The sequence below is a fragment of the Musca domestica genome, unplaced genomic scaffold (genome assembly GCF_030504385.1).
Source record: "Musca domestica strain aabys unplaced genomic scaffold, Musca_domestica.polishedcontigs.V.1.1 37, whole genome shotgun sequence".
Lineage (NCBI taxonomy): Eukaryota > Metazoa > Arthropoda > Insecta > Diptera > Muscidae > Musca > Musca domestica.
This window is the reverse complement of record NW_026712321.1, coordinates 4,745,535-4,761,331: the sequence shown is the minus strand read 5'-3', so window position 1 is coordinate 4,761,331 and position 15,797 is coordinate 4,745,535. Positions and strand designations below refer to the sequence as shown.

The window sequence follows — 15,797 nt, the reverse complement described above, 5'->3', positions numbered from 1 at the left end:
CTTGAACTCGTGAAAAGTCTAAGAAAAATTGATAAAACAATTAGGAAATATTTTTATTTTTTATTTTATTTTTTTTTTCGAAACATTGATATTTTTTCATGATATCTATAGAATATACAAATTTATTTTATTTCGAGACTCGTAATGAAATTTGATCTAGAGTAATTCTTTCTTTAACACTTACCCCAAAAAATGAATACTAAAGAGAGATTTTGTCTCGGATTGGAACGTGTTAATTGAACAGTAAAAAAGCAAACACATAATTTTCACTTGTAGTACATAAATTTCGAGTGTAATTTTTTATAAAAACTAGTGCCTCAAGATATACAGTTTATTTCGAGATTTGTAGTAAAATTTTGAATATTTCTTCCTTTGGCAACTTTCACCAAAAACGAAATTTTATGATACTTTTGGTCGAGAACTTGAAAAAAGCCAAAGTTAAAATTTATCAAAATAAAATTAGGAAATATTTTTGTTTTTTTATTCGAATGACATTTTCATAAAAACTATTGCCCAAATATGTATAGCTTATTCTGAGATTTATAGTAAAATGTTGTGTTGAATATTTCTTCTTTTGTTAATATCCGCTTAAAACGAAATTTTATGTTACTTTCAGGTCTGAAATCGAAAAAAGTCCGACGAAAAATTTATCACAAAATTCAGGAAGATTTTTGTGTTTTTTTTTTTCGAAAGTAATTTTTATAAAAACTACTTAACCCAGATATTTGGTTTATTATGAGATTTATAGTGAAATTTTGTGTAGAATATTTCTTCTTCTGACCACCTCCGCAAAAACGAAATTTTATGTTACCTTTCGGCGTTAACTCACGAAAAGTCCGAGGAAAGATTGATAAAAAATTAGGGAAAATGTTTGTGTTTATTTTTTCGAATGTTATTTTTATAAAAACTACTTAACTTAGATATTTGGTTTATTCTGAGATCTATAGTGTTGTTTTGTGTAGAATATTTCTTCCTTTAACAACATTCGTCTAAAATGAAATGTTGTGCTACTTTCTGGCGTAAACTCGAAAAAAGTCCGAGAAAAAAATAATCAGAAAAATATGGACACATTTTTTGCGGTTTTTTTGGCCAACATTGATGCAAATATTTTCCCGATATATAATGGATATGGAGACTTCTTTTCTTTGGTGACTTATAGTGAAATTTGATGAAGAATATTTTTGTCTTTAATGTCATCCTTCTACTATGACGATTTGTTGGAGATTTTTGCCCAAACTCACACAGAGCACGGCTTTAACCCTAAAATTCCACTATGGTATATATGAATTCCTGGCGTTTAGTTAAGATTTAGACTTTTGATGTTCTCTAGGAACTATAGTAGAATCTTATGAGGATTACTTTTGTAGAGCATTTTGACTTGCTACGATGTAGTTAAAAACGAGTTTTTCACCATATCTTGAAAAAAAAGGACCGAAAATATCCATTTGTTGACTCGTTTGGGGGGTTAAAATATCCGATTAAAATATTCGACGTACTTTGCTCTGCAATATTGCCAAAGACAAATAAAAAATCTGTAAGTTCGGACGAGCAGAACTTTGAATACCCTCCACCATTTGGAACGAATTCGGCAATTTTCAAAAAAAAAAAAAAATAAATAAATAAAATCCGTTAAAAATTCTGTTAAAATCTTCAAAATACAGAATGTAGTCGTTATATAAGGTCCTATACGACGACGTGGACCTGCATAGGCAACTTTTGTCATAAGCCATTACAATATTCAAATGCGAAACTTAAAAAAAAAAATGGGTGAATAATGTCGCTAAAATCATCAAAATGCCGAATATCGGGAGGTACCATTATATGGGGGCTATACGAAGGCGTGGATTTGCACAGACAATTTCTGTCATAAGCTGCAGTATCCATTACGAACTTCAAATACCAAATTTGAAACAATTCCGGTGAATAATGTCGCTAAAATCATCAAAATACCGAATATCTGGAGGTGCCGTTATATGTGGGCTATACGAAGGCGTGGATCTGCACAGACAAGTTTCTGTCATAGGCTGTAGTATCCTTTACGAACTTCAAATACCAAATTTGAAATAATTCTGGTGAATAAAGTCGCCAAAATCATCATCGTTATATGTGGGCTATACGAAGACGTGGATCTGCACAGACAAGTTTCTGTCATAAGGCTGTAGTATCTTTTACGAACTTCAAATACCAAATTTGAAACAATTCCGCTGAATAATGTCGCTTAAGTCATCAAAATACTGAAAATAGGGAGATACCATTATATGGGGGGCTATACGAAGATGTGGATCTGCACAGACAATTGTCTTAGGCTGTAGTATCCGTTACGAGCTTCAAATACCAAATTTTAAACAGCTCCAGTGAATAATGTCGCTAAAATCATCAAAATACCGAATATCGGGAGGTGCCGTTATATGGGGGCTATACGAATGCGTGGATCTGCACAGACAATTTTCTGTCATAGGCTGTAGTATCCTTTACGAACTTCAAATACCAAATTTGAAACAATTCCGGTAAATAATGTCGCTAAAATCATCAAAATACCGAATATGGGGAGGTACCATTTATGAGGGCAATACGAAGATGTGGATCTACACAGGCAATTTTCTGTCATAGGCTGTAGTATTCATTACGAACTTCAAATACCAAATTTGAAACAGTTCCGGTGAATAATGTCGCTAAAATCATCAAAATACTGAAATTAGGGAGGTACCATTATATGGGGGCTATACGAATGCGTGGACCTGCACATACAATTGTCTGTCTTAGGCTGTAGTATCCATTACGAACTTCAAATACCAAATTTGAAACAATTCCGGTGAATAAAGTCGCTAAAATCATCAAAATACCGAATATCGGGAGGTGCCGTTATATGGGAATTATACGAAGGCGTGTACGGCTCATTTTCAATACCAAAAGGCCTGCAGACATAACATACATTTGAGTAAAATTTTATCAACGTACTTCATTTTGTTCGGAAGCTAGAGTGATTTCCACAGACGGACGGGCATCGCTAAATCGCCATAGAATTTTATGTTGATCAAGAATATATGCATGTTTCGAGATGTTACAAACGGAATGACAAACTTTAAATACCCTTCATACTTCTCTTTTATCTCTACTTTAATAATCTGCAGAATTTTCCGCATATTTATTGAAAAAAAAGTGAACTTGATTATGAAAGTAGGGCCAAAGAAATGTTTTTACATCGCAGAGAAACGAAAGCAGAGGGAGCAAATTCCCCCCCTCTTTTGAAAATTTTCGGATTAAGATTCCTCGGAATTTTCGCTATTATAGATGTCTCGTTTTTTCACAAATTTTTCCAATTTTTCCTTTGAATTTTCAAGATTCTCTCTTTTGAAAATTTTCGGATTAAGATTCCTCGGAATTTTCGCTATTTTAGATGTGTCGTTTTTTCACAAATTTTTCCAATTTTTCCTCTGAATTTTCAAGATTCCCCTCTTCTGAAAATTTTCGGATTAAGATTCCTTGGAATTTTTTAGATGTGTCGTTTTTTCACAAATTTTTCCAATTTTTCCTTTGAATTTTCAAGACCCCCTCATTAAAAAAAATTATTTTCAATTTCTTTTTTTGTGATTATTATTTTTTTTCGGAATTTTTCAATTTTTCTTTAAATTAATTTTTCATCGGCCCCACCGGAACAGTTGGTGGTAATGATGGTGATGGTGACTGTGATGCTGGAACATGATTTGCACATAAAAGCCATTTAAACGTTTCTCGTTTTGTTTGAAGCTAAATGGAAAAATATTGCAGCAGACACCTACACTCCATCTGCAGCAATCATGCTCCAACACTTGCCGCAGATTTGACTGCAAAATTCACTGCAGATTTTCTTCAATGAAAATGAAAGCATTTTTGGGAGCATTAATTTTCTTGCAGGAGGAGAATGGAAACTGGATTGGAGGAGATTTTTTTTATTTATTTTTTTTCCAAAAAGGAAAGGCTTTTTTGGCCAGGAAATACAGTGGGAGGGAGGTGTAGAGTGAAGGAAAGCCTTTTCAGTCAGTGGAAGGGAGGTTTATAGGGCTTTATTGCGACGACTTTTACTTTAGGATTTTTTTTTACTTTACTTTATTTTTTTTAATTTAATTTCCATTTTTATTTGATCTTTCTAAATTTTGCGAGCTTTTATTAATTTTTTAAGATTTTTTTAATTTTTCCAAAAAATTTTTAAATTTTTTTAAAAATTTTATTTCCACTTTTTATATCCTCCACAGATAACTCCCTTGGGCAAAATACGTGTCCTGGCCAATGCCAATATAAATATGCGCAAATATGCCAGTATTGAGTCAAATTTTCTTCAATGAAAATGAAAGCATTTTCGGGAGCATTAATTTTCTTGAAGGAGGAGAATGGAAACTGGATAGGAGGAAATTTTTTTATTTATTTAAAAAAAAAGTCCTCTTAGACAGGAAACTCAGTGGAGACAAGCCTTTTCAGTCAGTAGATGGGAGGTTTATAGGGTTTTATTGTGACGACTTTTACTTTAGGATTTTTTTCTCTACTTTATTTTCAAAAAAAAATTTTTTTGAAATTTAATTTCCCATTTTTTTTTTGATTTCCTAAGTTTTGCGAGCTTTTAATAAATTTTTATGATTTTTTTAATTTTTCCAAAAAAGGCTATAATTTTTTTTTAAAATTTTATTTCCAATTTTTATATCCTCCACAGATAACTCCCTTGGGCAAAAAACGTGTCCTGGCCAATGCCAATATCAATATGCGCAAATATGCCAGTATTGAGTCAAATTTTCTTCAATGAAAATGAAAGCATTTTCGGGAGCATTAATTTTCTTGAAGGAGGAGAATGGAAACTGGATAGGAGGAAATTTTTTTATTTATCTAAAAAAAAAGTCCTCTTAGACAGGAAACTCAGTGGAGACAAGCCTTTTCAGTCAGTAGATGGGAGGTTTATAGGGTTTTATTGTGACGACTTTTACTTTAGGATTTTTTTCTCTACTTTATTTTCAAAAAAAAAAATTTTTTTGAAATTTAATTTCCCATTTTTTTTTTGATTTCCTAAGTTTTGCGAGCTTTTAATAAATTTTTATGATTTTTTTAATTTTTTCAAAAAAGGCTATAAATTTTTTTTAAAATTTTATTTCCAATTTTTATATCCTCCACAGATAACTCCCTTGGGCAAAAAACGTGTCCTGGCCAATGCCAATATCAATATGCGCAAATATGCCAGTATCGAGTCGACACAACAGAGTTTTACGCTGACCCTCAAACCGGTGTCGCGTAAAGTCACCTCCGCCGAATTGGAATTGACCATCAGCTGTGTGTTCCTCAGGGAGGGTAAAGCCACGTAAGTAGCCATAATAGCTTATGATTTTTTTTTTTGAATTATTAAATTTTTACCATTCTTTTTCTCCCCAAGGGACGAGGACATGCAAAGTGTTGTCTCTCTGATGTCGGTGAACAACAACTGTGATGTCGCCCCACTGGATGATCTCGAAGATATCCCTGACTTGGAAAATTCGGCCGATATCTCGGATCATTTGTATGATTTTACACAGCAGCTGGAACAGATGACAACCAGTTTGAATGGTTGCATGGATCTGCCAACGCCATTGAGTGGTGAGTTGTTTCCACCGGCTAGCCGTTGTGGTGGTGTTGGCCATAATTCTTTTTGTGATTTTACGTCTTTATAACCTCCACCATGAAATGAGGGAAATTTGCCAAATTCACGAAATATAGAAGTGGAAAATATATAATCTTGATCAGTCGACACCCGACGATCTGTCTGTCCGTCTTTTGTAAGTAAACTGACTGAGCATCAACGTCCAAAACGAAACGGCTGAAGCTAGAATTCTGAAATTTTGCACGAGGCTCAGTCTTGGTTTCTTCAGAAGGTTTCTGCACCTGATTTCCAACCAAAAATAATGTAGGTCCACTTTTATTATAGGCCCCATTTTCAAGGTTTTAAAGTATTCAGCCCCAAATTTCCAACCAAATTTGTTGAAAATTGATAGTTTGGTTTCTCGGGGGGGTAGTTTAACTTCTCTCAACAAAAAAAAAAAAAAAAAAAAAAAATATCAATGAAGGCCCCCTATTTGGTAAGGGTCCCATATAATTGTACCTCAGATTTTCGTTATTTTGAGGGTTTCGTCCAAAATTTTCAAACAAATTAGCTGCAATTTGGTATTTAGGTTTCTCAGTGGGTACATTAACCCCTTCCAAAAAATATTCAATATAGGCCCATTATTTGGTACCATTGGAGGGTACTTCCTGATTTTCGGTATTTGGAGATCTTTACTCCTAGTTTCAAACCAAATTAGCTGTAATTTGGTATTTAGGTTTCTCAGTGGGGTTATTAACTCCTCGCAAAAAATATTCCATTTCGGTCCACTTTTTGGTGTGGGCCCCATTGGAAGGTACCTCCTGATTTTGGCTTTTTTAGGGTTTTATCACCAAATTTCCAACAAAAGCTGTAATTTGTTATTTAGGGTTCCTAGTGGGTAGTTTAACTCCTCGCATATTTCATTTGAGTCCATTTTTTTGGTATAGTCCCCATTGGAGGGTACCTCCCGATTTTGGGTATTTGAAGGTTTCGACGCCTAATATTTAACCAAATCAGCTGTAATTTGGTATTTAGGGTTCTCAGTAGGCTTTTTAACTCCTCACAAAAAATATTACATTTCGGTCCACTTTTTACTCTAGGTTCCACGAGGGGTACTTCCTAATTTTCGGGTTTTTGAAGGTTTCTACCCCTACTTTCCAACCAAATTTGCTGTAATTTGGTATTTAGGGTTCTCAGTGTGTAGATTAACTCCTCACAAAAAATAATTTGTTTAGGTCCACATTTGGGTATAGGCCCCATTGGAGGATACCTCCCAATTTTCGGTTTTTGAAGGTTTCTACCCCTGTTTTCCAACCAAATTAGCTGTAATTTGGTATTTAGGGTTGCTCAGTGGGCTTATTAACTCCATGCAAAAAAATATTCCATTTCGGTCCACTTTTGTAGGCCCCATTGGAAGGTACCTCCTAATTTTCGGGTTTTCTAGGGTTACAGCATTAAATTTTCAACTAAATCTGTTAAAATTTGATATTTCAAGTTATTTGTAGGTAGTTTAATACCTCGCAAAAAATAGTTTAGTTAGTCCCAGTTTTTGGTATATGCCCCCATATAAGGGTATAGGCCCCATTGGAGGATACCTCCTGCTGTTCGATATTTGGAGGTTTCTACGCCTAATATTCAACCAAATCAACTGTAATTTGGTATTTAGGGTTCTCAGTGGGTGTATTGACTCCTCAACAAAAATAATAAGAGTAGGTCCACTTTTTGGTATAGGCGCCATTAGAGGGTTACTCCTGATTTTCGGGATTTGGAGGTCTCTACCCCTAATTTTCAACCGAATTAGCTGTAATTTGATATTTCGGCTTTACAGCGGATATTTTAACTCCTCACAAAAAATAATTAGTGTAGGTCCACTTTTGGGTATAGGCCCCATTGAAAGGTACCACCTGATTTTCGGTATTTTAAAGGTTTCTACCCCTAATTTTCTACCAAATTAGGTGTAATTTGGTATTTAGGTCTCTCAGTGGGGTTATTAACTCCTAGCAAAAAAATATTACATTTCGGTTCACTTTTTACACTAGGTTCCACGAGGGGTACTTCCTAATTTTCGGGTTTTTGAAGGTTTCTACCCCTACTTTCCAACCAAATTTGCTATAATTTGGTATTTAGGGTTGCTCAGTGGGCTTATTAACTCCTCGCAAAAAATATTCCATTTCGGTCCACTTTTTGGTGTAGGCCCCATTGGAAGGTACCTCCTGATTTTAGGGTTTTTGAGGGTTTCAGCTCTAAATTTTCAACCAAATCTGTTAAAATTTGATATTTCATACTTCTTGTAGGTAGTTTAACACCTTGCAAAAAAATAGTTAATTTAGTCCCAGTTTTTGGTATAGGCCCCATATAAGGGTACCTCAAGATTTTTGGATTTTTTATGATTTCCACCTTTAGTTTCGAACCGAATCACCAGTAATATGCTATTTAGGGTTCCCAGGATGTAGTTTAACTCATTGCCAAAAATATTCATTGTAGGTCCACTTTTTGGTATAGGCCCCATTGGAAGGTACCTCCTGATTTTCGCTTTTTTAGGGTTTTACCACCAAATTTCGAACCAAATAAGCTGTAATTTATTATTTAGGGTTCCTAGTGGGTAATTTAACTCCTCGCAAAAAATATTTCATTTGAGTCCACTTTTTGGTATAGGCCTTCTGATTTTCGGGCGTTTTTTGTGGGTTTCGACCAAAATTTTCAAACAATGTAGACTCTCTGTGGGTTATTAACTCCTCCCAAAAATATATTTAAGGTAAGTCCTCTGTTGGGTATAGACCCCACTTAGGGGTACCTCCTAATTTTAGGTTTTTAAAGGACTCAGCCCCAAATTTCCAATCAAATAAGCTGTAATTTAAAATTTTCTCTTCCCAGAGAGTATTTTATTTATATTAAATAAAGTTTAAGGAATCCTGAGAATAACTGATTTGTCCATGGTGGAGACTATAAAAAAGGTTCGGCCTAGCCGAACTTAACTTCATTTGTACTTGTTCGTTTATTTTTCGCCTCATAACTATCATCATTGTTATAAAGTTGTTTTTGTAGTTTTGTTGTAAACATTACATAGTTAAATATAGACATACAAATATTTATTATAGATTAGAATACAAAAAATTTATATAATATTTAGATTTTTAGATTTGAAAATGAAATTGTGTCTGGAAAATAGAAATAATTTTGATTTTCTGAAAAAAATATAATTTTGATTTATTTTTCTTGAAAAAAATATTTTTTAATTTTTTTCTAAAAAAAAAAAAAATAATTTTATTGTTTTTCTGAAAAAAAATAATTTTGATTTATTTTCTGAAAAAAAATTATTTTGATTTTTTTTTCTGAAAAAATAATAATTTTAATTTTTTTTCTGAAAAAAAATAATTTTAATTTTTTTTCTGAAAAAAAAAAAAAATATTTTTGATTTATTTTTTCTAAAAAAAAAAAAAATTATTTTAATTTTTTTTTTTGAAAAAAAAAAATAATTTTAGTTTTTTCTAATGGCCTGTTTCTCGATGTCAAAGGAAAATCAATGGGAAGAGATTGGGGTACACCCATGTGGGGTTTTCAAAATCAAAATTTAAAAGCTCCATCGAATTGGGGGGTTTCCTTCGGCAATCATTTTCTTTTCATATTTTGAAACAGGCCATAAAAAGAGACCTACCTGTAATTTTCTTCCCTTCCAGACACAATTTGGATTTTCGTTTTGTTTGAGTCTTTCAATTTAGTTTAGAGTCCTAGTCTCAACTAAATGTAGTCCCATTTTCAGTCATTTGTTTTGTTGTCATCCGTTTCTTTTCATTCATTCGTCCATCATTCATTCAATCATCCATTCCTTGCCATTGCATCCATCAATCATTCATTCAATAATAACCAATAATGTTTAACTGTTACCAAACAATTTTTATAAATTTGTTTTATTGTACAATTATTCTACTCTTTTTTTCTTCTTTATTCCGCAAAAAAAAAAAAAAAAAAACTGAAACGAAACAACAAATCAAAATCCTATAACAAAACAAAATCAAAACAATCTGGCCTTTCATCATTTTGCAAAAAAAAAAAAACAAAACAAAAAAACATAAAACGAACATACACACATCGACCACTAAAAAACAAAAACCAAAAACAACAAAAAAATAATTCCGATATCTCACATTGTGTGTATGTCCCCGTTCCGCCCTCTTCTTTTTTATTGTGTTCTCTACTAATGTATATTAAATACATCATCATGTGTATAAATGTTGAAACTGTTATACTCTTTGAAAAACCCCAAAATACAAATATTAAACAAAACCCTACATTCCAACCCAATTCGACCTCTAACCCCCCGTCCCCGCCCATGTAAATGTTGTGTTGTGTGTGTGTGTTTTCTTGTGCCGTAGTACCTTCTTTGTCCGAAGATCCCACTCCATTGGCCGAGGTTAATAATCTAAATTTTGAATTTGAATCAGACAAACAGCCCCCCTTTACACCGCCACCGGGTGATGGTGATTTTATGGAGGACTCTCTGAAGACACCCAGTGCTAGCCAGGCACCACAGGCCTCATCAGCAACAGCAACGGCTGCCGCTGCATCACTGCCCACGACAACATCATCTTCGTCATCATCCTCAAGAGATCAAGTTCCTAGTTCCCATGACACGGAAATGGCCAAGAAGGAGCCCAATCGGCTAATGCGTATTGTGACCTCAACACCCATTGCCAAGGTGTTTGATCAAAAGAAATCCACGGAAAAGGCCAATGAGGAACCCATCAAACCGGCCCGGAAAAATTTGAAATTCCCCTCAACATCAAACTCTCAAGAGGACCCCAAGGAGTCGTTAGAAACAACCAAAGAACACAACAAGTCCGACAAGAAGGAAGACTCCAACAATACCCTGGAAGAGCTATCCTTTGATAGCCATAGGATTGCAGAGTCCACAAAAATTTCGGACAGCACAATTACCGCCACAGAGGGTAAGGGAGAAGGAGGAGGCGTGGAGGTGAGCTCCGAAAAAGAGAGCAACAATGAAAGCAAGGACAACTTTTCGGCCAAACTAAATGAACTGGATATCTCGTCGGCATCGTTCAAAAACGAAAACCACAAAAGACCTGAATTGCAGCCGCTGAATCTGAAGAAATCCTATGAATCCATTGAACCCACACCAAACGCAAACAACAACACATCCACAAAAACCTCTGGCAGTGAGACGAACAGCAGCAGCGATAAGGCACCACCCTCGTCAAACAATTCCAATGGCCATTTGTCCCATGGCCACAATGGCATTGGCAATAACTCCCTTAAGCCGGTCGAGAAAATCATACTCAAGGAGAACACCCCCGGCCAGGACCTCCTGGAATGGTGCAAAGAAGTTACCAAAGAATATCCCAATGTTAAGGTCACCAATCTCACCACCAGCTGGCGTAATGGCATGGCTTTTTGTGCCATCATCCATCATTTTGAGCCATCGATAATGTGAGTATGACGAAAAAAAAATTACCGTAACAATTTGTTTGGATAAATTGGATTACATTTTTAATTGATTTTTTATGAAAATATATTGCTTTCTGGTTGTTCGGAAAATGTGGTTTAATCCGCATATCGTTTCAGTTTATCTGCAAATCACGGATAAAATTTTTAAGCTATCCGTATGTTAGGGGTAACATTTTTATGTTATCCGGATATCGTGGATAATGTTTTCAGGTTATCCGCATATACGGATTACATTTTTATGCTATCCGTAGGTTATGGATAATATTTTAAAATTATCCGGATAATGCGGATAACGTTTTCTGGATATCCCCATATCTCGGATAAGATTTTTATGCTATCCATAGGTGGATGGATAACAATTTTATGTTATCCGAATATCGTGGATAACGTTTTTAGGTTATCCGCATATATCGGATAACATTTTTATGTTATCCGGATATCGTGAATAACGTTTTTAGGTTATCCGCATATAACGGATAACATTTTTATGCTATCCATAGGTTATGGATAACAATTTAATGTTATCCGGATATCGTGGATATTATCCGCGTATCACGGATAACATTTTTATGAAATCTGTAGGTCGTGGATAAGATTTTTATGTTATCCGAATATAGCGGATAACGTTTTCAGGTTATCCGGATATCGTGGATAACGTTTTCAGGTTATCCGCATGTAACGGATAACATTTAATGCTATCCATAGATTATGGATAACAATTTAATGTTATCCGGATATCGTGGATATTATCCGCGTATCACGGATAACATATTTATGAAATCTGTAGGTCGTGGATAACATTTTTATGTTATCCGGATATAGTTGATAACGTTTTCAGGTTATCCGGATATCGTGGATAACGTTTTCAGGTTATCCGCATTTAACGGATAATATTTTTATGCTATCTACAGGCTATGGATAACAGTTTTACGTCATCCGAAAGTCGTGGATAATGTTTTCAGGCTATCCGCATACAATGGAAAATATTTTTATGCTATCCGTAGGTTACGGATAACATTTCTACCTTATCCGGATAACATTTTCGGGATATCCACATGTCACGGATAACATTTTTATGCTTTCTGTAGATCATGAATGACATTTGTATGTTATCCGGACAACATTTTCACATTAAGCGGATGCTTCGGATAATAATTAAGCGTTATCCGGCTTCTACGAATGGTGTTAATGCTGTTTCCTTTTTGGATGGCATGGATAACCTAAATAAACAATTTGGGATATTATTTCCATCTCTCCGGATAACGTGGATAGCTTTTCTATCTTATCCAGGATAAAGTAAATAACAGTTTTACCTTATCCGGATAATGTAAATAACATTTTCAGTTTATCCGGATACCATGGATAACATTTACACCTTATCCGAATAACACGGATAAAGAAATCGACCTTATCCGGATGACGCGAGCAACATTTCAACCTTATCCGGATAACATGGATAATATTTTTACCTTATCCCGATAACCTGGATAACATTTTTCACATAATCCGGATAAAATTTTCTCCTTGTTCGGGTAACGTAGAAAAAATTTAAACTTTAACCGTTTAACATGGATAATATTTTCAACTTATCCGGATAATAAGGACAACATTTTCCCTTATCAGATAAGACGAATGACATTTTAACCTTATCCGGATGACGTGGATAACACTTTAACACTATCCGAATAATATGGATAACACTTTCACCTTGTCCGGATAACGCGGATAAAATTTCAAACTTTCCCGCACAACATTCATATAATTTTCACCTTATCTGGGTAACGTGGATAAAATTTTCAGCATATTCGGATGACTCGCATAATATTTTCACCTTATCCGGATAATATAGATAACATTTCCCCTTATCCGGATAACACAAACAACATTTTCTCCTTATCCAGATAACACGAATGACATTTTAACCTTATCCGGATGACGTGGATAACATTTTTACACTATTCGGATAACATGGATAACACTTTCACCTTGTCCGGATAACGCGGATAAAATTTCAAACTTATCCCGACAACATTCATATAATTTTCACCTTATCTGGGTAACGTGGATAACATTTGAATATTATCCGGATAACATTTTCAGCTTATCCGGATGACTCGCATAATATTTTCACCTTATCCGGATAATATGGATAACATTTCCCCTTATGCGGATAACACAAACAACATTTTCTCCTTATACAGATAACATGGATAACACTTTTACCTTATCCGGATGACGTGGATAACACTTTAACACTATCCGAATAATATGGATAACACTTTCACCTTGTTCGGATAAGTGGATAAAATTTCAAACTTTCCGGACAACATTCATATAATTTTCACCTTATCTGGGTGACGTGGAAAACATTTAAATATTATCCGGATAACATTTTCAGCTTATCCGGATGACTCGCATAATATTTTTACCTTATCCCGATAATATGGATAAGATTTACCCTTATCGGGATAACAAACAACATTTTCTCCTTATCCAGATAACGTGGTTAACATTTTTACCTTATACGGATGACGTGGATAACATTTTTACACTATTTGGATAACATGGATAACACTTTCACCTTGTCCGGATAACGCGGATAAAATTTCAAACTTATCCCGACAACATTCATATAATTTTCACCTTATCTGGGTAACGTGGATAATATTTAAATATTATCCGGATAACATTTTCAGCTTATCCGGATGGCTCGCATAATATTTTCACCTTATCCGGATAATATGGATAACATTTCCCCTTATGCGGATAACACAAACAACATTTTCTCCTTATCCAGATAACTTGGGTAACATTTTTACACTACCAAAATAACGTGGATAACACTTTCACCTTGTCCGGATAACGTGGATAAAATTTCAATCTTATCCGGATAAGGTGGATAACATTTACACCTTTTCCGCATGACTCGGATAACATATTTCTCTTATCCGGATAACGTGGATAACATTTTCATTCCGGATGACTCGGATAACATATTTCTCTTATCCGGATAACGTGGATAACATTTTTACCTTATCCGGATAACGTGGATAACATTTTTACCTTATCCGGATCACATGGATAACATTGTAACCTTATCCGGATAATATGGATTATGTTTTCGCCTTCTCCGGATAACGTGGATAAGATGTTTATATATCCGGATAATATATATAACATTTTAGCCTTATCCGGAAAACATGGATTATATTTTCCCTTTTATTCGGATCACATGGATAATTTTTTTATTTTATTCGGATAACTTTTAGTGGATAATTTTTCAACTTCTGAATAACATTTTCACGTTTGGCGGATAGCATGGCTAGCGTTTCAATCCAATTCGAATAACTTGGATAAGAATCACCTCCTCCGGATAAAATTTTCATTTTATCCGTACAACATGGATAACATTTTCACCTTGTCCTGATAATTTCCACTCAATCCGAATAACGGATATAGTTAGTATCTTCAAATTATCCAAACAATTTACTTATTTTTTATCCAATTAATTTTTTTAATTATTTTTTTGAAATTTTTTCTAATATCCCCCTTTTCCTTCTTCCTTTTTTTAGTGACATGTCCAAGCTAACACCTCACGATGTGGTTGGAAATTGCCGCATCGCTTTTGACGCCGCCGAGTCGCTGGGTATACCGCGCGTCATTGAGCCCAGCGACATGAGTCTGCTGGCGGTGCCGGACAAATTGGCCGTCATGACGTATCTACATCAATTGAGGGCCCACTTTACCGGCAAGCAGCTGCAAATTGAACAAATTGGTATGGAATTAATTGAAAAGCAAAAAAAAAAAACACAACAAATCAATAAAGAAACTAAGATGGAGACAAATTAATTAACCAAAAATTGTCCCCCTTCTCTTTCAGGTCCCACCTCGGACGAGTCCAGCTACGTCATTGGCAATTACAAATCGGACAATTTGTCGTCACAGAATCTTTTGAATCTGTCGCACTTGAAAGCACAACTTCTGCATCAGAATTCATTGGACGATGACATCTTTGGGCTGGACAACAACAAGTCTCAGCTTTCGCCCACGGCAAAGAAAGATGTTAAGAATCTAATTTTATCCGGTTCGAAGAGTATTCTCGGCAAGGTGCTGTCGCCGACAAAGGATAAGAATAGCATTAATGCGTCACAGCATTCGAATTTGAATGCGTCCACAACACCGACATCTACTCCCACATCGGCCCTGATTGAGGGCAACGGGTCGTTGGAGGATCAGCAACAGCATGCAGATGAAGTCGTCAGTAACTCCTCCAATCAAGAGAATATTTCCCAAAATGCACAACTCAAGGAGAACCTCATATCGCCTGCAGCCCTGGATCCGAACACAACAAATGTGAGTGCAATAATTTTCGAGGAGAGAGAGAAAATAAGAGAGGAAACAATTTAAAGTCATTTCACAAAGTTTTGTTTTTAAAGCTTTTGTTCCTTTTTTATTGCTTAAGTTTTATTTTTTCGTTCCGTCCCCCCTTGGCTTTGTTTATTTCTTTTTACAAGCTTTTTTGTTTTTGTAGAAAATTTTATCACGTCATAAAGAGCAAAGTGAAAAAGCCCGCCAAATGATGGAGAAATTACGAATTTCTCAAAACGAAAGACTGGCAAATGACGTAAGTAGTGCTTTCTTTTCATTTCATTATCATCATTATTTTGTAGGCATTGTTTGAAATTTTGTTAAAAAGCTTTTTTTATGTTTTCTATTTAATTTAGTTTTATGAGAAACAGTTTTTTTTTTTGTTTGAGTT

The 15,797-nt window shown here is 34.7% G+C and overlaps 1 protein-coding gene across 5 annotated transcripts in view; it reads left to right on the top strand.

Moving 5' to 3' along the window:
- The window catches only part of LOC101889572 (EH domain-binding protein 1), an 81,793-nt gene that overhangs the window by 49,663 nt on the left and 16,333 nt on the right, over positions 1-15,797 (top strand). For 3 of the 5 annotated variants that reach the window (XM_059126094.1, XM_059126095.1, XM_059126096.1), the window contains exons 4-9: positions 5,139-5,320; positions 5,393-5,592; positions 9,949-11,020; positions 14,611-14,813; positions 14,919-15,391; positions 15,570-15,662. In XM_059126094.1, the coding sequence (XP_058982077.1) occupies positions 5,139-5,320; positions 5,393-5,592; positions 9,949-11,020; positions 14,611-14,813; positions 14,919-15,391; positions 15,570-15,662 (2,223 nt within the window). The remainder of the gene's footprint in view (positions 1-5,138; positions 5,321-5,392; positions 5,593-9,948; positions 11,021-14,610; positions 14,814-14,918; positions 15,392-15,569; positions 15,663-15,797) is intronic. The other 2 variants (XM_059126097.1, XM_059126098.1) reach the window with 2 other exon arrangements.